Source organism: Manis javanica, chromosome 8 (genome assembly GCF_040802235.1).
Source record: "Manis javanica isolate MJ-LG chromosome 8, MJ_LKY, whole genome shotgun sequence".
Classification (NCBI taxonomy): domain Eukaryota; kingdom Metazoa; phylum Chordata; class Mammalia; order Pholidota; family Manidae; genus Manis; species Manis javanica.
The window spans coordinates 122,134,858-122,161,375 of record NC_133163.1 but is presented as its reverse complement, the minus strand read 5'-3'; the positions used below and the strand labels follow the sequence as shown (position 1 = coordinate 122,161,375).

Sequence of the window (26,518 nt, the reverse complement as noted above, 5' to 3'; positions counted from 1 at the left end):
CTGACTGGACATGCCCTTCTTTTCATGCTTTCATTCTTTATTCTTCCAGCCATAATTTTTCACTCAATGTGTTCAAGATTATATAATTAAAAAGTTATATTTTATTAATTTCAGATTCATAGAAAGGTTGCAAATTTAGTACAAAGAACTCCCACAGACTCTGTCCCCAGATTCTGAGGATGTTAATATTTTACCACATTTGCTTTATCATTCTCTCTGTATCCACATTATTATAGTCTATGAACCATTTGAGAGTAATTTGCAGACACAATGTTCCTTTATGCCTAAATATTTTAGTGTGTACTTCATAAATACAAGTATATTCTCCTACATAATCATACTACAATTATCAAAATCTGGAAATTAACACTGATACAATACTATTATCTAATTTACATATCATATTTCTACTTTCCAAATGTCCCCAAATATCTTTTATATCAAAATTTTAGTTTCCTTTAAATCAATCATATACAGTCTTTGGCTTTTATGACTTTGACAGCTTTGAAAAGCACAAGGTGTTATTTTGTACAATGTCCTCCAGTTTGGGTTTAGCTGATTAGATTGAAGATAGGCATTTCTACACTACATTTCTACCACTACAGAGGAAGTGTCATTTTTTCTCAGTGCATCATATCAGGAGGCATATGATATCAGTTTTGTCACTACTGCTGATGTCAGCTTTGATCACTTCGTTAAGGTGGTATTTGCTGGTTTTCTCCACTATACAGTTATTATTTTTCTCTTTGTAATTAGCATTTTATATGGAGAGGCGCTGAAACTCTATAAATATACTGTTTCTCATCAAACTTTCCCACTGGATTTAGCATCCATTCATGATTCTTGCCTGAAACAGTCATTACTATGGTGGTTGCAAAAGGGTGATTTTTCTAATTCCGTAATTCTTTCTACATTTATTAGTTGGAATTCTACATAAGGAAGAGTCCTCCCTACCATGTATTTTTATTCATTTATTTACTTATGTAAATATAGACCCATAGATTATTTTATTCCATTATTGTAATTATTTAATTCTCAAAATGGCCCAGACTTGGTGAGCAGGAGCCTTTTCAAGTTGTCTTCCATGTTACTGTGACATGACTCCACCTCTCTTTGAGCACTTCCTTACTTTCTAGAAAAACAGATATCCTAGGCTCATCTTGTACTTTCCCTGGACTCAGCCATTTCTCCAAAAAGCCCTGGTTCCTTTAGTGAAGAATGGTATTTAGGAGAACAAGTCCTGGACGCTGGGTGTATGCATCATTAGTGGGGTGGCATTATGTTGCGGCTTGTAGATCCTCTCAACAGGCAGAGCTAGGGAATTACATGTATTATACAATTACTATAATTATACATTTAATTATTGTTAAATAGATATAAATTTATATGTATATATTCACACAAAAGTATGCCTATGCTATATATAGATATAAATTTATATATAAATTTCCCCCTCCCTATTAAAAACATGAATACAAATTGACGTCTCTACTTTTCAGTTCAACACCGCAGGGTTTATTTTCGCCTTCGGTTTTTTCGTATTTGTAACTCTCTTGCACAGTGAGAGACCTGGCTCTCATTCTTCACAATATATTTATTTATTTGCTCAGTCCTAGAATATGCAAAAAAGTTTCAGAATTGTTAACCTACCTACCACCGTGACAAACAAATCTACTAACTAGAGTTCAATATTTGCTTCCTTTTTTGTGTGGGTTTTTGGTCTTTAGCCTGAGGGTACATAGTCAACATACTGTGTTTAAGAGTCCTATGAGTTAGCTTTTCCTGTTTCCGTGTAGTTACTCATTTGAAAATGTAGGTGGGTCCATTTGGTGGGTCCCACCCCTAGTCTTGTCGAAATCTTTTTTGAGTATCTGAAATACTAACATGGGTCTAAAAGTCTGAGTTACACAAAAGGAATACTTAGAGAAGCTCCCCTGTCTCTATCCCATCTAATCTGTTTCCACCTCTCTTTCTTTCCAACCCATTATCACCACCTCCTGTAGGTCACCCATCTTACTGGGTTTATCCATCTTGTGCTTCTCTGCAAATGAGTATATGTATGTATATTTTCTTACTTCTGTCCCTTTTATTTCTCTCCCAGAATGTGGCATCCTGTAAGATCACATACTTTTAGTATGCTAAGGCTCTTGTCAACATGGGCCTTTTCATATTCCTGTTTCTGCTGTTAACACTCTTGCCTTTAGTGAACTCTGTATGCAACAAAAACTCAGCCACAGTTAGTCCACAGTCTAGCCAGATCAAGTTGATGGGTTACACTCACTTCCCTTTAGGTCACATAATTCCCTTAAATAAAATCAGTGATTCATAACCAATAAACTCTTCTATCACTGGCAATCACCATCACAAATAATGCCAAGCCTCCAGTAACATTTATGGTCATGCCTAGAATGAGACTTTTTTGCTTACACAAAAATCAAACTAAAGGGTCTAAGGTGGGGGGGCCTATTTGTCAGGTCAAGAAAGGAGTCTTTTCTGGTGGCATAATCTGTGAGAACTTAGATCATGATTGTGGTGCACTTTCCAGTCCTTCCTGGTTCTATTAGTTGTGTATTTGTTTATGTTACAATCATGCGCTGTCTAGTTGGTGTCTAGACTTTTAAACTCCACTGTGTGGTGGCTGTCTCATCGGACAATACTGATTCAAAACTAAAATGAAATCGTGATGAGTACCACCACCGCCATCTCACCCAGCAAGGAATACCATGGCTGTATCTAGTCTAGACAAACTAGATCTAGAGTTCTAGACCAGGATTCAGCAAAGTATGACTATGGGACAAAAACACCTATTTCTGCAAATAAGTTTTCTTGGAACATAGCTACACTTACTCATCTATAAATTGTCTATGATGCTTCTGGACTATGACAAGCAGAATTGAGTAACTACAACTGAGCCAGTGCGTTTAACCAAGCCTAAAATATTTACCTTCTGCCCTTGACAGACAAAAAAAAAAAAAAAAAAAAAGCCCGTCCCTGTTCTAGGTAATATTTAATGACCTCCTTCCATGACCTGTCAAAGAGGACCAAAAGGGAGATGAGAACGGAAAATTCCACTCTTGCCTGAAAATTCTACTCAGGCCTTCAGGTACTTAAACAGGAAACCGTTAAGACCAGTCTTGGGCTGAATTACCCACAGATACCGAACCCTGCTTCCACAGATGAGCTCTTGAAATCCATACAATCAATTAATAGCCTCCACTTCACTTTGAGCCAATCAAAGCCAATCTTTTATTTTTAACATAAACCCCACATTTTTAGTAGGCTGGAGGTGGGTGGTGAAGTAAAAGTGAAAACTTGGTTTTCTATAAAAATCACCACTGCAAATCCTGTGTCGGTGGATTTGCATCTTGCTTTGAATATGATCTTATAGTTCTGGGGTCCCAGCCAAACCTGAGACGAAGGGAGGTTCATTTAAACATCTCATGTATAATATATCTCTGGAAATATACATATGGAAAAGGAAATATTGGCTACTTTTGCTGGTGAATTCATTGGCTCAGGGAAGCCGTGAGAGAGATATTTTTTCACATATACTCTTTTGAACTGCCTTAATTTTAAACTACATGTATGTAGTACCTATCCAAGAAATTAAATGTACCTTATAAATATATTAAAGTACATTCATACAATAGAGTACTTTCCAACTCTTAAGAAGAATGAGCTAAATATTCTGATGCAGAAAAATCTCAAGGATGTTGTTAGTAAGAAAAAGATACAGAATATTTCAGAATATATTTATTTATATGTAATAAAATTATGCATGAATATATATTTAATATGTGAGTAACATTTCCAGAAAAAAGTTACTAGGATTGGTTAAGTCATGTTGCAGCAGCATAGAAAACTCAAAGTATCAGTTGCTTACCCCAGCAAAGGCTTACATTGCTGGGATGTGCACATGTCCAGTGTGAGACGGGCAACTCTGCAGGCAGCTATTCTCCAAGGTGTGACTCAGGGATGTAAGCTGTTTCCATCTTCTGTCTCCACCATCTAAGTGCATGGCCTCCACAACTTCTGCACAAGGGAAGGGGAATCTGCAGAGTCATACACTAGCACTAAATGTTTGGGCCCAGAAGTGCACACATCACTTATGTTCATAACTCTTGAGCCAGAACTAGTCTCATGGGCCTGGCCTCACTGAAAGGAATGGTAGGAAATATTGTCATCCTTCCAACCCGGAAGAGGAAAATGAAATGGGTTTCGGTATCATGTGACATTGTTTCTGCCACAGGACATGCAAAAAACAGGTAACAGAAGGAGGGAGTCAGGATCTGATATCAGAAGAAAACTTACTTTCTTCACTGTACTCACTATATTGTTTGGATTTGCTTGGCCATTGGGTCATGCATACTTTTTCAATTGGGAGAATTAGTAACTTTAGCATCAATAGATAGTAAAACTAGTAGATGATTAAAGTTTTAAGAGGAATAGGATATGTCTCAAAATATCTCCCCACAAGATACTTATTAATTACAAGTGGACAAAGAATAACTTTACAGTGGAAAACCTGGCAGATACCACCTTAATCAAGGGATCAAAGTTAATTAACATCATTACATCATGTGCCTCCTGATTTAGTGAACTGAGAACACCGCATCATTTTTGTAATATTCCTGCCCAAAATATGTAGTCTGAATTTAATTATGAGGAAAAACATAAATCTAAGCTGAAGGACTTTGTATGAAATAAATATCTGGCAGGTACTCTGCAAGTAACATGGTCATAGAGGGCAAAGAAAGACTGAGGAATTATTCCAGAGTGGAGAAAACTAAAGAGATTTATCAACTAAATGCAGTGTATGATCCTAGACTGAGTCCTAAAGCAGAAAGACACATTTTTCCCTCTTTGTTATAAAGGATATTAGTGAGAAAACTGATGATATCTGAATAAGATCTCTAGGTTTGATATTATTGTATTAATGCTATTTTTTAGATTTTATACTTGTGCTATTATTATATAAAAGAATGTCCTTGTGTTAGGAAAAAAAAAGGTCCTTGAAGTCATCAAAGGCCCAGGTTCTTTCAGGCAAATCTCTGTGCTCAGTGTATGGGGTTTGCCCTCAGGTCCCATAACACCTGAAGTAAGAAATGGGGTACCTCTTCCTAATCTCTTTGGCAGGAGCCTCTCACGTTTCCTTGGCCAGAATCGGGTCTCATGTCCATGGCAGCAGAAATGTGCAGCTGAGATTGCATTAGGCAGTCAGGATGCTTGTCCTGTAGCTTGGAGAGGGGTCATCTTCCCTCGAAGCACAGGGCTACGTGGAGGAGGGTGGATGTCTCCACACAATCAGGGCTTTGGTGGGAAAGAGAAGGAGTATTTGCTGTGGGTCCCATCATGCTGTTTCCAGAAGTGCTGATACAAATGCAAGGTAGTTGGTCAGCAACACCATGCAGCATGATGAGGATGCTGCACGGGTGGGAGTGATACTTGGAATAGCCGAAGACTGAAGTACAGAGAGGGGAGCACTGGGAGGACGTTGGGGGCTTGGCAGGGGTACAGTCATGTGCTTCACATTAGGCAGTTTGGGCTTTGCTCAGGAGGCCGATGAGAACCAGTGGTGTTACACAGTGTAATTTGGGTTTAGGTGAGCCACAAAAGAATATTTTTATTTCAATAGATAAATGCTTATTCTTATGTATATTTAAAAAGTAACTAGCAAGCAGAACACAAAAAGTACTAACTATAAGGAAAAGGATTGATAATTCAAATAATAAACTGAAGAACTATTGTTCATCAAAGACACCAATAAGAGAACTAAAAGGCAAGCCACAGAGAATCTATTTGCAATACATTTATCCAACAACAGACACTTATCAAAAATACACACACACATGCATGCATGGGAAGTGGGACAGGATGACCTGTGTGATTTGTGGCAAGCCCCAGAAACATCCCTGGGTTCTAGGGCAAGGCCATGCCATCTGCAGTGGAGAATTAAAGACCCTTTGGAAAATATATACACATATTACAAAACTAAGAAAAAAAACCAGACAACTCAATTAAAAAAGGGGCAAAAGACGTGAACAAGCACATGACACAGGAGGATATGCAATTGACTGATAAGCATAAAAAGCTTTTCAACCTCATTAGTCATCATGATACCAATGAGAATGGCTAAAATTAAAATGATTGATGTTATTAAGCTCTGTTGAGGTTGTGAAACAACTGGAACAGTCATTTGGGATTCCTGAGAGAGTAAATAGTACAGCCTATTGGAAAACTATGTGGCTGTACCGAGTAAGACTCAACATACATAACCTATGACTCAGCAATTTAACTCTTAGGTACAAACCCTCAGAAATGCACACGTAACTATACTAGAAGACATGAACAGGAATGCTCATAGCGGCACCATTCACAATAGCTAGAACTGGGCAATAACCTAAATGTCCATCAAGGGTAGAATGAATTAGCAAATTGGGGTGAGATCATACAAGGAATACTATATATTGGTAAGAAACAACGAACTATTATATGCAACAAAATGGATTTCACAAACATAGTGTTAAAGGAAAGAAATCAGCCACAGAAAAATACACATGGTATAATTTGTTCTATTTATATAAAGTTCAAAAGCAGGTAAATGAGCACCCTCATATTCACAGCATCAGCATCATTATTCACAATAGCCAAAGGGTTGAAGCAATCCAAGTGTCCACTGACAGAAGAATGGATAAACAAACGAACGTAAACACACGCAGTGGATTATCATCTAACCTTAAAAAGGAACAACATGGAACCTTGAGGGCATTATGCGAAGTGAAATAAACAGCCACAAAAAGACAGATACTGTATGATTCCATTTATATGAGCTACCTAGAGTAATCAAATTCATGGACAGAAAGTAGAAGGGTGATTATCAAAGAGAGGGGAGAGGGTAATGGAGAATTGTTTAATGGGTATAGAGGGTCAGTTGTTAAAAAAGAAGAGAGTTCTGGACATTGGTTTTACAATGTGAATGTGCTTAACACTACTGAACTTAACACTTAAAAATGGTTAAGAGGGTGAATTTTATGTTATGTGTCTCTTACCAGAGTTACAAAAATTTTTTAAAAGCAGATAAATGAGTCTATGGTGATAGAAAGTTACTTTGGGGGAGAGACACTGACTGAGAGGAGGGATAAATGGGACTTCTGTGGTGCTATTTTTGAGGTGGTGACAGTTACCTGGGAGAGCTCACCAACTATGCACTCAGGATTTATGCACTTTCATGTCACTGTGGGATATATGGTGATGTGTGGCCCAGACCCCCCTTCAAGGAAGGGGCTGCTGCCCATCTGCAGGGTAAGTGGTCAGTACAGTTCCTAGCCGTCAATTCCTTCGGAGCTTGCAGAGGACTGTCTTGCTAGAGGTCATGTCTTTCCTGGGGCAGCCTGCATGTGGTGGCTGAGCAAAGTAGATGGATAAAGGTCCAGCCACATAGATTTGATGTAGAGCAACTCCACTGGGACTTCTCACTCCAGTCACCTGCTCACTGGCTGGGACTGTGTTGAGCCTGCAACACGAGTTAACTTTCCCTCTGCCAACCCAGCTTTTGTGCCCTTCCCTTCACAGGTGTGGATCTCTAACGAGCATTTTACATCCCAAACTCTATCCTGACATCAACTTTTGACAGTTGGTACTAGAAGTGAATGAGAAAGCTGATGATAAGATGGGGTTTTGGAACTGGATTCACAGCCATCTAGAATGAGGGCATCAGATGCTTGAGATGTATAGAGGGAACAGTAGTTACAAGGATGATGGCTATACTGAAGCTCCATGGATGTGCAGGACAATGAACAACTTAGGGCCAGTAACAGGCAATTGAAATCCAGGTATAAAAACCAGGGGGCCTCTTTAGTTTGTACAAAGAAGCCCATATCTCCTGTAGCGGGGAAGCTGAGGACGAAGCCTAGGACTTAATAGTCTGGATAACTGATTTCAAAGACAGTTAAATGCCCAAATAGGCAGATCTCTTATATTAAAGTCAGGGTCGGGACTGGAAAAGCCTGGGATTCTGACACATGGGATGGAAATACCAGGGTGGATGCTCCTGAAGATTTTAACTCCACAAATTCCTCTGAATCTGCTGAGCCTGCAAGAGTAGCCCACTCTTCCTTAGTAAGAGCCAGCACTCCCTCTCCACCGGGAGACAAAGCAGATGCCTCCCCCTCATAAAGCTCCCTCCCCCTCAGAATCTACCCCCAGCTCTGGGTCTTGGCCAATGGGCCTATACTGGATAAGCTGCCGCATAACCCAGCTATGGGAGTGCTGGGCCTGCCAAGGGAGGAAAAGGACTATGCCCATCGGAGAGGCAAGGCTTCGCCAGCATACACTGTGGAAGCCAGAGGGGATACACAAGGGGTTGGACTCTGAGGGAGCCTGATGAAGGAAAAGGAACATAAAATTGGAAAGGGCAGCACTTACTGACTCTTGAATTACAGGATTCAGTATCCTGGCTAGGGCCAGGAGAGAGTGCAGACTCCAGACTAGGATGTATCCTAGAACTACGGAAAAACCAATGCTAAAAAAAAGCATGCCAAAGAAAGCTTAAATGTTAGAATTGCTATGGAAGATGATGGAGGTGGGATTAAAGGACTAGTAATGGATCTGCCAGAATGGACTAGTGATCACCAGAAAACCTGCCAGATGATGTTTCATGGAAAGAACACTATTCACCAAGACCATAAAGAATTTGCTGATGAGAGGCCCTCCAAGCACTCTAAAAAAGTTAGGTGGTGGCTGTCCTCTATAGACCATGGCTGACGATAGATTAGACGGTTATAGGACTTGGCTCACTGACAGCAATGGGGATGACTGGACCCTGAAACAAAAAAGACGAGGTGGCAAAGCTTAACTTCCATAAACTAGAGAATGCTAACGATCATAATGGCTGGTAAGGTTGGAGTTACAGCCAAGAGAACCTGACCCACAGTTGCAGAGACAGTTAACAGAGCAAAGCTCCTTGCCTTAGGATGTTGCTCATCCAGTCCCCTCAGTGGACAGATCTAGGGATGTTTTATATACATATGTATGTATATACTTACACACACACACTTACACATATATTGCCATCAAATTACATTAACTGAAAGTCATTCCAATTCTAATCCAACACTACAGGTTTCTTCTCCATTACTATATTTGTCCTTTCATTTTTGATAGTAAGAAATTTGGCTCCCATTATCTTCAAAATATTTACTTATTTGATCAATCCCTTGTATCTTCTGCATTTCCCCTGTCCTGCCCTCCCTGCCCCTCTCCTCACCCGGCTTGGACTCTGAGAGCTGGTGGCCTGCTGCCGCATCCCCATTCCCCTGTAGGAACCCGCTTGGGCTACAGCACCTCACTCTTGGCCGCCACCAGTGCCTCTCTGCCGCCATGGACTCCCTCCTTACTCAGCTTGAGTTTCGACACTCTGAATCCAGCCATGAAATGGGAATTTATAAGCAAAGGGATTAAGAGTGTGCACTATAAATTCTGACTGTGATGAAATCATGTCTTCATAGAGGAATGACAACAAAATGAACAATATTCTGAACTGAGGGTTCTAAAAATACCAATTACATTTCAGCACTTAATCTACAGTTGACCCTCCAACAATGTAAGGGTTAGGGGTGCTGGCCCCCTGTGCAGTCAGAAATCTGTGTATTAAGTTTTGACTCCCCAAAAACTTTACTAATAGCCTGTTAACTGGAAGCCTAACCAATAACATAAACTGTTGATTAACACATATTTTGTATGTTATGTGTATTATACACTATATTCTTATAATATAGTAAGCTAGAGAAAAGGTTTTTTCAAATTGTCTCACATCTCCAAAAAAATTTTCCAATATATTTATTGAAAAAAAGCCATGTATAAATGGACCCGCAAAGTTCAAACCCACATTGTTCAAGGGTCCAATGCATTTGGCATTTATTTTTGTAAATGGTATAAAATGGGGATCTAGTTTTTTTCTGGGTAGATAGTATCAGTACCATTTATTATGTAATCACCCTTTTGTCACTAAATTAAAGTTTCACCTTTCCTATGTTATATTCTTATAGACAGATAACTATGCCTGGATTTTCTGGCCTATTGCACTGGTTCATTTGTCTATTATACCAGTATCATATAGATTTTCTTACGGTACCTTAGTTCTGTCTTCTGATATCTGATAAACCTTAATGTACTTTTTTCTACATTTATTAGCTATTCACAGGTACTTTATTCTTTCTAAGTGAATTTTAAGATAATTTAATCCAGTTAAAAATCTATGGGGATTATTAATTACAATTTCATTAATTTAATATACATTTGTAGAGTTGACCTTTTGTGACATCAAGTCTTCATATCCAAGAATAAAACAATGAGGACCATATAATACCTTTTCATTGTTCAGATCTTGTTTCATTTATTTATCTAACAAATATTTTTTTAGTACCTGCGACAGGCTAGCACTGTTCTAGATGCTGGGGATAACAGTGAATATAACAAAGTTCCTGCCTTTTTGAAGTACACATTCTAATAGGAGAATACTCGTAATAGACAAATATATAGTACATATAACAAGTAAATACGTAACTGTCAGATGGTGTTAAATGCTATGGTGAGAAAAGAATCCAGTTGAGAGGGATATAGAATGGTGGGAGGAGGGCTGTTTTGTTAATCTGGGGTGACAAGGTGATATAGTAACATTCGAGTACAGCCTCAGAGGAGAAAAGCATGCATTCCAGCAAATGCAAGGGCGGGTGCACGCTTGGTGCGAAATACTGGTAGAGAAGGGCAAGCAGGCCCGGCATGGCTAGGATGGAGTAAGGGGTAGATGGGTAGGAGGGGTACTGAGGACTTTGGCTTTAACTGAGTGAGAAGGAAAGGTACTCCTGAATTTTGAACAGAGGAGTATTATGACCTGATGAAGATTTTAAAAGACCATTCTGGTGGACAGGAGAGGAAGGAAGGAAACTCATCAGGAATCTCTTGGGATAATTCTTGCCTGACTGAGGTCATGGCTTGCACTGGGTGGAGGTGCTAAGTGGAAGATTCTAATTGGTTTGGCTGAAGTGCCACCACAGTCCACCAGAGGGCAGTAAACACATGTCCTGGGGAGACTGAGCTGTGACCCTTTCTTTTAAAATTGAAATACTGTTGATACAAAATATATTGGCTCATGGTCCTTTCCTCAGCCTCCCATGATAGGTTGTGATATCTACCTATATAGCAGCTACCATTCCCACTTTGCAAACTAGGACTTAGATTTTGTTTGGGACTGTAGTGTGTCTAGCCTCAAGGGATGAATCACCCTGACAGAAGCAACATCTTCATCTCCATGATGGTGGAGTTATCATCAGCTAATGTTATAACCTTTCCATCCTTCTGAGACCCAGTCTCTCCATCAGCTTCTCATCCTCTACATGTGCGCACATCAACTAGTGTATTAATGTAGTCCGGGAAAACAGGTTTGAGTGTGACTAGGAACTCCTTTCTTTGCCATAATTTCTTCTGAGAATGCTGACTAATTTTTAAAGCTGTGGTGTTAAAAATAAAAAAGTGTTTTAAAAAACTTAATTCATGTACATATAAAAAAATTTTGAGATGTACAAAAGAGTTTATAGCAACATTGTCCAATAAAACTATAATAGGAGACCCATAGACCAATGGAACAGACTAGAGAGCCCAGATATAAACCCAAGCATATATGGTCAATTAATATATGATAAAGGAGCCATGGACATACAATGGGGAAATGACAGCCTCTTCAACAGCTGGTGTTGGCAAAACTGGACAGGCAAGCTACATGTAAGAGAATGAAACTGGATTCCTGTCTAACTCCATACACAACAGTAAACTCGAAATGGATCAAAGACCTGAATGTAAGTCATGAAACCATAAAAATCTTAGAAAAAAATATAGGCAAAAATCTCTTGAATATAAACATGAGCAACTTCTTCATAAACATATCTCCACAGGCAAGGTAAACAAAAGCAAAAATGAACAAGTGGGACTACATCAAGCTGAAAAGCTCCTGTACAGCAAAGGACACCATCAATAGAACAAAAAGGCATCCTACAGTATGGGAGAATATATTCATAAATGACAGATCCGATAAAGGGTTGACATCCAAAATATAGAAAGAGGTCATGCATCTCAACAAACAAAAAGCAAATAATCCAATTAAAAAATGGGCAGAGGAGCTGAACAGACACTTCTCCAAAGAAGAAATTCAGATGGCCAACAGACACATGAAAAGATGTTCCACATCGCTAATCAGAGAAATGCAAAGTAAAATCACAGTGAGATATCACCTCACACCAGTAAGGATGGCCAACATTCAAAAGACAAACAACAAATGTTGGTGAGGTTGTGGAGAAAGGGGAACCCTCCTACACTGCTGGTGGGAATGCAAATTAGTTCAACCATTGTGGAAAGCACTATGGAGGTTCCTCAAAAAGCTCAAAATAAACATACCATTTGACCCAGGAATTCCACTTCTAGGAATTTACCCTAAGAATAGAGCAGTCCAGTTTGAAAAAGACATATGCACCCCTATGTTTATCGCAGCACTATTTACAATAGCCAAGAAATGGAAGCAACCTAAGTGTCCATCAGTAGATGAATGGATAAAGAAGATGTGGTACATACACACAATGGAATATTATTCAGCCATAAGAAGAAAACAGATCCTACCATTTGCAACAACATGGATGGAGCTAGAGGGTATTATGCTCAGTGAAATAAGCCAGGCAGAGAAAGTCAAGTATCAAATGACTTCACTCATCTGCGGAGTATAAGAACAAAGCAAAAACTGAAGGAACAAAACAGCAGCAGAATCACAGAACCCAAGAATGGACTAACAGTTACCAAAGGGAAAGGGACTGGGGAGGATGGGTCAGAAGGAAGGGATAAGGGGGAAAAGGGGCATTACAATTAACACATATAATGTAGGGCAGGGGGACATGGGGAAGGCAGTATAACACAGAGAAGACAAGTAGTGATTCTATAGCATCTTACTACGCTGATGGACAGTGACTGTAATGGGGTATGTGGTGGGGACTTGATATCAGGGGGAGTCTAGTAACCACAATGTTGTTCATGTAATTGTACATTAATGATAGCAAAAAAAAAAAAACCTAAATAGAAGCCACATATATGATTTTTTTTCACATATACAATTTAAGTAACATATATAAGCAATTTTTTAAGTAAAAAGAAACAGGATAAAATTAACAATGTATTTTGTTTTATTAATATATAAAAAATATTTCAAAATGTAATCACTAAGGAGTACAATTAATGAGATATTTTTACATTCTCTTTTTTTCATACTGAGTCTTCAAAATCTTCAAAATTGTATTTTATGATTACAGCACATCTCAGTTTGGATTGGCCACACTTTCAAGTGCTCAGTATCTATGCGGTAGTGGCTGCTGTATTGGATGCTGCAGGTTTACAGTGGGGTAAGAACATCTTGTCATCCTCCCAGTACTCATTCTTCTCTTCCTTTCATTGTAGAACTCCCCAGCCCCATGGTCATGGTCAATGCACGTGAATGCCCAGCTGCAGACATCATTTCCCAACCTCCCAAAAAGGTGTGTACGGCCAGATGTGCTCCTTTACTACTTCTACTGCAATGTAACAAGCTACCACAAACCTAGCAGCTTAAAACAACAACCCCTTTTTAGCTCAAAGTTCTTCAGGTCAGAAGTCCCAGCTTGGCTACTTTGTGCTCAGGGTTTCATAAGGCCAAAATCAAGGTGCTTGCCAGGCAAGACCCTGGGGGAAGAACCTACCTCTAAACTCATTCAAGTTGTTGGCCAAGTCCAGTTCCTTTTGGCTATGGATCTGAGGTCCTGTTTCTGGGCTGGCGGCTGGGGCTGCTCTCTCTTCCTAGAGGCTGCCTGGCTTCCTTCTCATGTGGCCCCCCTCTATCTTTCAAGCAACATCAGGATAGCATGACCTTCTCATGCTTTGAGTCTCTCTGACTTACTCCATCAACTGGAAAAAAACTGTGCTTGTAAAGGGTTTGTAATTAGGCGCCCCTGGATAGTGTTCCTTTTGCCACATAACACAACAAATCACAGGAGTGAGATCATACCCACACTCACACTCAAAGGGGAAGGGATTATACAAAGGCAAGGGGCATGGGGGCATTCTTAGAATTCAGCCCACTATACCATGGGACTAAATTCTGGTCCATAGATAGTTAATGGTGTTGACAAAAAGATCAGTAAACTCTCGTTGAAATAAAGGCAGTTTTATTCGAGCCAAACTAAGGACTCAAGCCCAGAAAACATAATTCCTATGGGTAGGTAGGAGAAATGTTTCCAAAGGGCCCAAGTCATACAAAGGTTTTATAACCTCTAGAAACAGGTAAGAAAGGAGAAACTTCAAAGGGGTACATTTCACTTACATAAGATATGTGATGTAAAGAAAAGGGGGTGGGGGCAACACACATCCTGGCGCCAAAGGGAATAAAGAGCAAACATTCTTGCTTAAACATTAGCAGGAATCCAGATGCCACTGTTTAGCTTTCAACTTAATTAACAGATGATATTACAGGGTTAGAACGTTTAAAATTGTCACAGGTGGCCATTTTGAGATTCCTAGAATTAAAGAAATCTTCAACATTCAAGCCTTGGAAATTTTTTGGTGGTTGACGTTTCTTTTCTTCTTTTTTTAAGTTCACAATGGCAGCTCTATCCTTCTAGCTCCTCAGGCCAACATTTTGTGTGTCATGTTTATTCTCCTGCTTTTCCTCACACCTCACTGGTGTTACAAAACAATTGTCAAGTAGCTACTGAGTAAATTTTAAAGATCTTAATAGCTTTATGCAATGATTTATTTATGCATTTGGCAGGATCCTATCTAGCAGATGAAAAAGGGCTCCAAGGAGCTATCCAGAATGGAAGACTTTTATAGGCAGAAGGGAGTCAGAACAAGGAAGTTATACTAACAAAAAGTGGATTGGTGGTGGCAAGGTCAGTTTCCTTTAGGGATGGCAGGGATCTACCAGGCAGATGACCTCTCTAGTGTTGATCATTGGTTCCTGATTGACTAGTTTATAATTCCATTTCTGGGAGAGGCCAAAGCTATAGTTAAGGGTTGGTTTGGTGACTTGGGGGTTAGCATAAGTGACTCCATTTGGGGTCTATTTTCGTCATTTTAACACTGGTCAGTCAGCAAATTCTGTCATCCCACTTTCAAAATACATTCAGAATTCAACCACTTCTCATCACTTCCCACTGCCCTATTTGGGGCTGGCCATTATTTCTTACTGGGATTACTGCAGTAACCTTCTAACTGGCTTGGCCTTGCAATCTGATCTCAATACACCAACTGGGCAATCCTCGTCAAACTTATGCTAGACCACGACATTCCTCTGCTCAACGCCCTTCCATGGGTGCCCATCTGTGGGTAAAATTGTAATATTTTCAGAATACCTCCCCTGGCTTTAGTACATTTGCATATCCTCAGGGGTGGAGAGAAGTTCATCTCCATATCAATGGGTAATTACGGGGTAGCCGAAGGCGTGTCTGAACCTGAGAGGTTAAGGGGAGGGGCTGGCTTGCTTGCTTGCTGGCTTCTTCCAGAGCAGAGGAGAAAGATGGCCCAGGACTGCGGTTTGTGAGCAATAAATGGGTTTTAAACTTTATTTCTCCCTTTGACTGATTTCGGTTTTTAGAGGTATTTTGCCCCGGGATTTCCTCTCCCTGGATTTACACCATCTCAGAATAAAAGCAAAAACCCTTAATATGGACTGTAGTCCATATCCTAGTCCTTGTAAGGTCCTACTTTGGTCTCAGCTATGTCCTCAAACCCTACCACACACACACGCACGAAGATTTCATATTCTCCTACCTTGCTTTATTTTTTGCTCCTTAGTACTTTTTGCTACATAGTGTACTATATATTTTAAATTTGCATCTTGTTTATCTCCCCCTAAAATGTAAATCCATTAGAACAAGGATTCTACATCCCCATCCCCAGACTCTTCCTTCCTTCCTTCATTATTGTTAATCAACATGGCAAGGAGTAAGCAATCAAAATTGTTTGTGAAGGAATAACTTGAAAGGGAGATGATGGGAGTTACAACATTCCAAAGTCCTTATGTTATTTGGAAGGGAGAGAGAGTGATATTAATTTAGACTTTGCTAAGTAAAATGGACATGCTACACTTTTCAGGGTTACCACTAAGAGAAACAGAAGCATAACTTCAATGTTACTGGGAAGGGAAGGACAAAAGGGAAAATTTGATTAAGCCAATAAGAAGCAGGATGAAAGAAAAGGCAGCCAAGAAAAGCAGGTATAAACAGAAAGCACAAAGCTTCCTGATTCCTGCAAAACAATGGCAGACGACCCTCCCAGTCACGCAGACCAACAAGGAAAGCGAATCACATCAGCCCAGCTCTCAGAAGAGGAAAAGAAGAATACCTTTAAACTTTAATTTGCATGTAAATGGGGAGATAAATATCTGAAACCCACAGAGCCACCTCAGAAGCTCACAGCAAAATTGAGGGGTGGGCAGGGCAGGGGCGTGTGGAAGAGGGGACAGTGTGGCTGAGACAGAGGCCGAATTCCATCCGCCTCTGCTAGAATTCTCCCCGGAATGAGGGGAAACATTGACAGGCTGAGGCCTGGTGAATCAAGAGTACTGGCTACTGGGTAATCAAAATGAACTTTTGTGAAAATTGATGATGCATTCGGTCACAAAAGAAAATCTCAATAACATTAAAAAAAAAGCAATACTATGAGCAACGTTCTCTGATCACAATGCAATAAAATTATAAATTAGAACAAAAGCAAAAATGCCCTTCCACCTAGAAAGTTTAAAACTCTGTATTAAGCAACTCATGGGTCAATAGGGTAATGCAAACCAAAATTGTAGAATTTCATGAAATAGCAATAATGAAAACATAGCTTATCTGAATCTATGAGATACTGCAAAAGCAGTTAGAAGAAAATTTATTACATTAAATAACTATCAGTAAAATTAATCAGTTAAAAAGTTAAAAACAAAGAAAGGTAAACCAAAAGCAAGCAGAATGAAGGAACTATTAAATATAAGCAGAAATTAATGAGTTAGAACACTAAAATGAGTAAATAAATCTGACTGCTGGTTCTTAAATCAATCAGGTAACCCACTAGCTAACTTAATCAGGAATAAAAAGAATAATATGCAAGATAGGACATGAGGAAAAACTACTGAAAGAGTGAAAGAGAAAAAATTAAAATCTTGATACTACTTTTCACAAGTCTAACAAACACATATGAAAACCTAGATAAATAATTTCCTAGAAAAATATTTATCAAGGTTGAACCTAGTAAACATAAATTTAAACAAGGAATTACTCCTCAAAGGTCACAAGGTCCAGATGGATTCACAGGAGATCTGCCAAACCTTCGGTGGGGTAAGTTGCAGGATCACCAGCATCTCCCATCTGGCCTCACATTTACATATCAATAGGCATTTACTGAGGCAATGGGTAGAGAGATAATGGCCATTATTTCCTCGCCTCCATTCCTGGTATGTAATTGGTCTGACACCTGCCAGTCACCATGGACCCGCCAATAGAGCTCCTGCTGGAAGGGGCGGGCAGGAAGTAGAGAGCGCGCTGAGAGGGCAGAGCGAGAGTGGCGGTCCGAGGTGGCGCGTGGTGCACGCGTGGTCCGTGAATTCGAGCTACCCTGTGAGGAATAAAAACGGTTTCTCCCAACCTACCCTTCCCTTGACTTGTGAACTTTCTGGGGCTTGGGGTTGAAAAAAATGATAAGGATTTGCCGGCCAGGTACTTAAATTTTCATTTTTAGTGATATAATTCCCTCCAAAATAGTTAGGCTTCCAGTCTACTCGCCTGCTCTTCAATCCTAATTTTGAGTAACCCAGCCAAAGCTTCTATACCGCCATGGTCCTTCAACCTGAAAGCCCGCCTGTGCTACCTATTGACCTCTGTGCTCTGCGTGTCCCTCTGGACTTGCAACTTAATGTCCACTGATTTGAGACAATTGGAAACAAAAGGTTCTAGTGGGAAGCGAAACAATTTGCAGACCTCACTTCTGTTGGGTATGGTGATTCTTAAAGGATGCTGCTTAGGAAAGGCCCAGGACAGCAGTCTTTACCTTCTCTTAAGCCATTGCTTGGCAGCTACCACTCCTATTTAGAAAACAAGCAATGAGCTTTTGAGCCCTGAAAGCCTCCAAATTACGAGATGCTCCATCAAAGGAAATCTGCAGGCCCTAGAAAGAGTGTTTTCCTTAGTGAAGCGGTATTTCCTCCCCTTTTTCCTTCAGCCGGGATAACTCTAGTTTATTGGTTTCTTTGAGGACTTTGCTGAAAGTGAAACAAAATTACCAACATGTGACAATATTCTGAGTTATTCCAGCTATTTTTCCTAACACAACAGACTTGGTTGGCATGTATAGTATTTCCCATAGTAAACTGACCAAATGTTTCATTACTGCATAAGAAAGTCAAATTGGCATTCCAGTCCATAATGTCTGGACCCTAATGGCGCAAAGCGCCATCTCTACCATTCAGGCCATGTTTCAGATTATATTACTTGCAGCATCCTCACCTCAGTACTGAACTGTCTAAGGGATAGAATTGCATGTGGCTGCATTTGGCAGAAACCCAACAAAGTAGCTAAACCAACAAGGGGTTTATTCTCATGTTAGGGGGAGTCTGAGATAGGCAGTCTGGGAGTGGTGTAGCTGCTCAAGAAATCAGGGTTCTTCTGTCTTCTGCCATCCTTAGTGTGGGTCTTTTGGCTTCATGATCGCAAGTCACCTGTCACTCTTCTAGATAATGTGTCTGCTATGCAAGCAGGAAGAAGGAGGTGGGGGAAGGCAGAAGGCCCCTGCCACTTGAGTCTGCCCTCTTTTTCTTCAAAATCAGGAAATCAATCATCTTTCCGGAAGTACTACCTAGTGATTTTTCACTTGCATTTTATTGGCCACATTGCAACCCTTAACTCCAAGGGAGTATGGGGAGGTGAATATTTTCAAACTATGAATAAAATGGAAGTTCTGTAAGTAAGTCAACTAGGTCTGCCAAACCAATGCAAAGAGTTTACACAAGAAAAGGAGTATTTTGGCTCAAGTAACTGAAGAGTCCAGAGATTGTGCTTGCTTCATCCAACAGCTTAATGAAACCACCAGGAATCCAGTTTCTCTTCAGCTCTCCACTCTGCCTTCTTCTGAGAAGAACCTGAGGCTGAGTCACTCTGTGGTCCTCAGATGGCTTCTGGGGCTACAGCTCTCTCATTCATGCCCACTAGGAAACAGAGAATATCAGGGTCCCAGCATTTGCAGCTAACGTGCTCAACCCATCAATGGGGTCAGAGGATGGAACGTACCATTGGCTGGCCTACGTGACAAGCTCCAAACCTAGATCTAGGATGGAATATTCCAGGAACTACATGGATGAGATTCTTAAGTGGAAAATATAGTTTGTTGAAAAGGGGCCAGGGACCTCTGGGGAATGAGGTGAGTAAGTGGAGGATAGGAAGACAACTAACAAATGTCCTCCGGGATATCTAAAGAAAGAAGGAATCAATGAGAAGGGGGATTAGTTAACTGGAAACACTGAAAAAAAGGAGAGTCTCTGAAGTGACACTGGCCATGTTCACCCAAGCACTGGCAGGGGAGAGGGAGGTCTGACCCAAGGTCATCCTGTCCAGTTCCAGGAGCAGATCCATTTTTACTGTGAGGGTCTTAGAAGCACACACCTGTTATTCCTGGGCCCACTCTCCCATTTCAGTGCTCATTCCAGCTTATCAAGAAGCCTTTTGTTTATATGTGACTTTCCAAGTTGTTTTCTTATAGAGACAGAGTGTCGTCATCAAAGACTGGAATGCTTGGCAGTTCTGGTTCATAGCGTTAGGCAGGAAACTAAATATGAGCGGGCTGGAGAGAAAATAAGGCCAGTAAGCCCCACCAAAAGGGACTCAAAAAGTTAACTAGATAAAACTAGAGAGCCAGAAAAGACTCACAGAGTTAATGAGTTAATGAGTTATTCAGATGGAGCTCTTAAGGCCAGGAGTAATTTGGAATATCTGGATATTCTCCAGATAAAGAAAAGTATCTGAGCACAGCCCGTGTCTTCATTGTGTCAATTGGATCACGCCATTGTAAGATTTACTTTAGCCTGCTAAAAGGCCCAGCTAGTCTTTAACTTAACCTATATGTCTTTCCTCCTCCAGCCCCTAATCAAGTAATTTGCAACCTGGGCAGGCAACAAGCATCATGATTAATTTAGTAAACAAGCCCAGATATAAGCAGCATAGTAAAAAACAGGAAGATTCCATCTTAAAACTAAGATTGCATTTTAAAACCTAGGAAGTTAAGAAGATTTTTTTTTTTTTTGAGAGGACATCTCTCGTATTTATTGATCAGATGGTTGTTAACAACAATAAAATTCTGTATAGGGGACTCAATGCACAATCATTAATCAACCCCAAGCCTAATTCTCAACAGTCTCCAATCTTCTAAAAAACAAACAAGTTCTTACATGGTGAACAAGTTCTTACATAGTGAATAAGTTCTTACATGGTGAACAGTGCAAGGGCAGTCATATCACAGAAACTTTCGGTTTTGATCACGCATCATGAACTATAAACAATCAGGTCAAATATGATTATTCGTTTGATTTTTATACTTGATTTATATGTGAATCCCACATTTCTCCCTTATTATTATTATTATTATTTTTAATAAAATGCTGACGTGGTAGGTAGTTGCAAGATAAAGGTAGAAAACATAGTTTAGTGCTGTAAGAGGGCAAATGTAGATGATCAGGTGTGTGCCTGTAGACTAAGTATTAATCCAAGCTAGACAAGGGCAACAAAACATCCATGGATGCAGAAGATTTCTCTCAAAACAGGGGGGGTGAGGTTCTGAGCCTCACCTCTGTTGATCCCCAGTTTCTCACCTGATGGCCCCACTGCGACTGTGCCTGTCTTAGGTTGTTCCTCCCTTGAGGAATCTTACCCTTCTCTGGCTAACCAGTCATCTTCCGGGGCCATACAGGGAAATGTAAAGTTGGTAAGTGAGAGAGAAGCAATATTGTTTGAAAAGGTTAGCTTTTTACTTCTTTGCAGATTTATGCCCTGTGGCTTCTATGCCCGGCATTTGTCTTGAGGTATCTTTACCACTTGGAAGAATTATGATACTCAGTAATTTCGATATGAGGCACGAATTCTACTTAAGGGTTGTAATTAGGAAGGAGGAAGAAAAGCTATAGAAGTAGCAGATGGAAGAAAACATGGGAAGATTGAAGGAAGTAAGATTCTTAACATATTCTTTTGTAAACACAATAACTCAGCCCACCTTGCGGGCAGGGCAGGTGGTCTTGATTGATATGTTCCCAGAGGGAAGGAGCTATTCTGGGAAGGAACCCAGGATTGGTAAATTTCCTGTGTTAATTTTGCAGACTTACCTAGAGGGCTGATAATAGAAGAGAAGAGACTCAATGTCTCTCACCAAAGATAAACATCTTGAGACCACTTACCAAGTCTACACCCCCTAGCTCTTTTGTCATATCCCTGAAAAATCCTTAACCACCTATAAAATCCCAGACCCTAAACCCTTAGGGGTGCCTCTTCTCTGAGGTTGCCCACACTCCCCTTTCTCTGACTGTACACCTTTTTGCCTTAAATATACTTCTCACTGCTCAATTTATAACGTTTTGTCCTTGTGCTTTTCCAGTGGTAGGTGTCTTTGTTACTTTGCTATTTCATTCTAATCCTCCAGATTTAAGCTCAAATCTTCACTCTCTCTGTCCTATTTCAGGTAAGTAAGGAGGGACTGCTGAGAGCTCAGATCAGGGCTTGCAAAGTACTGTCTCCTGGGTGACCCAAACGGAACTGCAGTCATATGGTCCTGCTCTTCAGTGGCCTGCCTGAAGGTCTCCTTTCTTTGTCTCTAGGGAGTTCACAGAACATAATCTCACACCATCCTGTGCTCTGCGGCTCCCCCAAATCCCAGGGTGGGAGGGACCCAGTCCCCACGCCATGCAGATTCAAGCAGACACTGGATGCCAGATGACACTGGCTTAAGGAGTTAGCAGGGATGTGTCCCATGCAGAGTAGCAGTTCAGTGAGCTTCCATTATCATAGTTCTGTCATTCCCTGACACTCTCGCTTTAATGAATTCCTTCCTCACCTTGTACTCGGACTTCCTTGTGCCTCTGAACCGAATACTTCCCAACAGTTGTGTGAATTAATACACCAGCATTCTGGTTTTTACATTAATTCCTGACTTATTCTGTCTGCAAAAGCTCTTTTTGTAGCCTATGCCGCTGAGAACCAGATAATAAAATCCTGGTTTTTCCAAGATATCTGATGACTTGTGAGTCTAGGAACAACCAGCCAATGGGTTTCCCTTAAAGACCCCGCATTGCCATGTGTCTGACCCATCACCTACTTCTTGGGCATTGATTTGAGGCTTCGTAGTGTTCAGTGTCTTACACTGGAATCTTACTGTATCATTCCTGATGTCGATAAGCCTAGGTTCGAACTGATGCAAACTTCTTTTATAGCTTCAGGATTTCTTGCTGTGATTCTCATGACCTGCCTAGTTGTCCATCTCATCCTACAGTGTAAGAGTCTATGAGACACAAATTTGCATCTTACTTGAACAGACACTTCATAAAAGAAGATATTCAAGTGTTCTTATGAAAATGTACTCATGTTCATTAGTCATAAAGGATATGTAAATTAAGACCAAAATAGATATTACTATATACCCATCAGAATGACTAAAATTAAAAAGACTGATAACACCAAGTGTTGGCAAGGATTTGGAGAAAGGGGGACTCTTAAACATTTCTGCTGGGAATATAAATTAGTACAGCTACTTGGGAAGTCTTAGGCAATACGCATTAAGCTGAACATAACCTATCCTGTATCTCGGCAATTCTACTCCTGACAATGTATACAACAGAAATGCATACATATGCTCACCAAAAGACATGTAAGAATACTCGTTGCAGCATTATTTTTTTTTTTTTGAGAGGGCATCTCATATTTATTGATCAAATGGTTGTTAACAACAATAAAATTCAGTATAGGAGGGTCAACGCTCAATGTACAATCATTAATCCATCTCAAGCCTAATTCTCGTCAGTCTCCAATCTTCTGAAGCATAACGAACAAGTTCTTACATGGTGAACGAATTCTTACATAGTGAATAAATTCTTACATGGTGAACAGTACAAGGGCAGTCATCACAGAAACTTTCGGTTTTGATCACGCATTATGACCTATAAACAATCAGATCAAATATGAATATTCGTTTGATTTTTGTACTTGATTTATATGTTGATCCCACATTTCTCCTATTATTATTATTATCTTTATTTTTAATAAAATGCTGAAGTGGTAGGTAGATGCAAGATAAAGGTAGAAAACATAGTTTAGTGCTGTAAGAAGGCAAATGTAGATGATCAGATGATCAGGTGTGTGCCTGTGGACTAAGTATTAATCCAGGCTAGACAAGGGCAGCAAGACATCCACGGATGCAGAAGATTTCTCTCAAAGCAGGGGGGGTGAGGTTCTGAGCCTCACCTCTGTTGATCCCCAAATTCTCACCTGATGGCCCCCCTGCGACTGTGCCTGTCTTAGGTTGTTCCTCCCTTGAGGAATCTTACCCGTCTCTGGCTAACCAGTCATCTTCCGGGGCCATACAGGGAAATGTAAAGTTGGTAAGTGAGAGAGAAGCCATAATTGTTTGCAAAGGTTAGCTTTTTACTTCTTTGCAGATTTATGCCCTGTGGCTTCTATGCCCAGCACTTGTCTCGAGGTATCTTTACCACCTGGAGGTATTATGATACTCGGTAAATTTGATATGAGGCACGAATTCTATTTAAGGGTTGTAATTAGGAAGGAAGAAGAAAAGCTATAGATGCAGCATTATTTTTAATAGTTCTAACTAGGAAATAACCCACATATACACTAACAGAATAAACGATGTTACATCCATACTATGCTATACTATAAAGCAACAAAAATGAAGGAACTACAGCTATTCACAACAACCTGGAAGAATCTCATTAAATTAATGTTGAATGAAAGGAGCCAGACACAAAGACTGTCTATGGTATGATTCTATTTAGATGTTCAAGAGCCCACAGAAACTAATCTATGGTGTTTACATCAAGACAATGGTTATCTTTGGAGAAGGAGGAGGGTAATTATCGGGCAGGGCCATGTGAGGTGCTTCTGAAATGTAATTAAGGTTCTACTTTTTTATCTTGGTGGTGATTATACATACGTGTTCACTTTGTAAAAATTCACTGAGTTGTACAATTATAATTTGTACACTTTCTTGGCTGGGCTCACTCACATGTCTAAGGTTGTCTGACAGACAGCTAACCGAGGCTGGTTTCTGCTAGGGCAATTCAGGAGGCTCAGCTTTGCAATATGTGTGTCATTCTCCAGCAGGCTAGTCCAGACATGTTCTCAGGACGATGGCAGAGGTGCGAAGTACAGCTCTCAATGTCCAAGTCCATTTCAAGCCTCTGCTTTCATCACGTCTGCTGACATTCCACTGGTCAAAGCAATTCACATGGTAGAAGCTACACGCAAAGGCAGGTCACTATTGTGGGATTGATGGAGTTAATACATACATAATTCAAGTAAGGTAGAAATCAAATGTATAAGCACACATGACTTGATTGTTTTTCCCACACTCTGTTGATGTGTGATCAAGGACGGAGTGATGAGAACCAAAGCAATTCTCATGGACTGGAGCCACCTTCACAGTTTGGTATCCTTGAGAAGCATCACGACCTTGGACTAGACTCAAGGTCAGAGAATGATGCTTGAGCTCATTGTAAGTTCATTTGCTCAATAAATATGAAGAGTGCCTTTTCGGCATTGCTCTTGAGCTGTGACGCCTTGAGTCCCCTGGAGGGCCTTTCAGGTCTTCGAGATCTCATTGTGTCCCCTCCCTTATCTGCGGGTCAGAGGCAGGAAGGGAACCGACAAGTGGCGCCCGCACAGGGACGGTTGAAACTTAGAACCGAGACTGTTGAAGCTCAGAAGAGTGACATTTGAAACCCAGAGCGGGGGAGCTCCTTGAAGGAGCACAGCGTGCAGCTCCGAAGATCGTCGATCCGGTAAGACTCCTGAAAAATCGCGCGTAGGGATAGGATCCAGACGTCAGAGACACTATAATGGGCCAAAATGAAACCAAAGCAGCTAACCGGAGGATTATTTAAAATTGCTCTGTGCGCTCCTAAAAATATCAGGAGTGAAAACTTCTGAAAGAGATTTTGCTCAGCTTTATAAATATATTAAGAAACATTGTTATCGGTTGCCTCCACAGGAAACCCTCAGACAGATTGGGCTAATGTTATGAGAGATTTTTAAAAAAGGCTCACTGACAGGGAAACATTATCCCTGTGCCTTTTTGGGTAGATCAATAGCCCCTTAATAAAGAAAAACTGGCATCCTTACACACGTCAGTCTAAGAACAGCTTCAGCTAGATAGATTAGAACTTTCCACGAGCCCGTGGAATTTCCCTGTATTTGTTATAAAAAAAAGTCAGGAAATTGGAGACTCTTACATGACTTAAGACACATTAATGCAATTCTTAAACCTAAGGGACCTTTACAACAAGGCCTCCTTTCTCTGACTATGATTCCAAAAGACTGGAACATGGCTATAATTGATCTTAAAGATTGCTTTTTTTTACAATTCCTTTGGCCATAACACATAGGGGAAAATTTGCTTTTACTGTCCCTTCTTTAAACTTACAGGCCCTTTCAGAAGGATTTCAATGGAAACTGCTTCCTCAAGGAATGCTAAAGAACCCCACAATTTGCCAAAATTATATGCATAGGACTCTTCAGCCTATACGTGGGAAATGGCCCTCAGCTGATATCATTCATAATATGGATGATATTCTCATAACTCTACATAAACATCTATCTCTTACTACTATTCTCTGTACAATTTATTTCTAGTTTTATACCCTTGTGGTCTGAAAAGTTAGTCGGTAGAATTTCAATTGTTTGGAATTTACTGAGGCTCTTTTCGTGGCCTAGTATGTGGTCTATTCTGGAGAATGTTCCATGTGCACTTGAGAAGAATGTGTATCCTGCTGCTTTTGGGTGTAGAGTTCTGTAGATGTCTGTTAGGTCCATCTGTTCTAGTGTGTTGTTCAGTGCCTCTGTGTCCTTACTCATTTTCTGTCTGGTGGATCTGTCCTTTGGAGTGAGTGGTGTGTTGAAGTCTCCTAGAATGAATGCATTGCATTCTATTTCCTCCTTTAATTCTGTGAGTATTTGTTTCACATATGCTGGTTGCTCCTGTATTGGGTGCATATTTATTTAGAATGGTTATATCCTCTTGTTGGACTGAGCCCTTTATCATTATGTAATGTCCTTCTTTATCCCTTGTTACTTTCTTTGTTTTGAAGTCTATTTTGTCGGTTACTAGTAATGCAACACCTGCTCTTTTCTCCCTGTTGTTTGCGTGAAGTATCTTTTTCCATCCCTTGACTTTTAGTCTGTGTATGTCTTTGGGTTTGAGATGAGTC

At 40.2% G+C, this 26,518-nt stretch overlaps 1 protein-coding gene across 8 annotated transcripts in view; it reads right to left on the bottom strand.

The window, feature by feature from the left end:
• The window catches only part of LOC108407303 (semaphorin-7A-like), a 51,355-nt gene that overhangs the window by 5,552 nt on the left and 19,285 nt on the right, over positions 1-26,518 (bottom strand). The window contains exons 3-5 of one of the 8 annotated variants that reach the window (XR_012120797.1): positions 17,329-19,249; positions 5,115-5,310; positions 3,884-4,032 (exon numbers count right to left, since the gene is read on the bottom strand). The exons of 2 other annotated variants lie outside the window; for them this stretch is intronic. Coding sequence is in view for 1 of the 6 variants with exons in the window: in XM_037010236.2 (XP_036866131.2) it covers positions 3,900-4,032 (133 nt within the window). In the remaining 5 variants the exon portion in view is untranslated. Of the gene's footprint in view, positions 1-3,883; positions 4,033-5,114; positions 5,311-17,328; positions 19,250-23,049; positions 23,237-26,518 lie in introns of those variants that run through there. 5 more of the 8 variants (XR_012120795.1, XR_012120794.1, XR_012120796.1 and 2 more) reach the window with 5 other exon arrangements.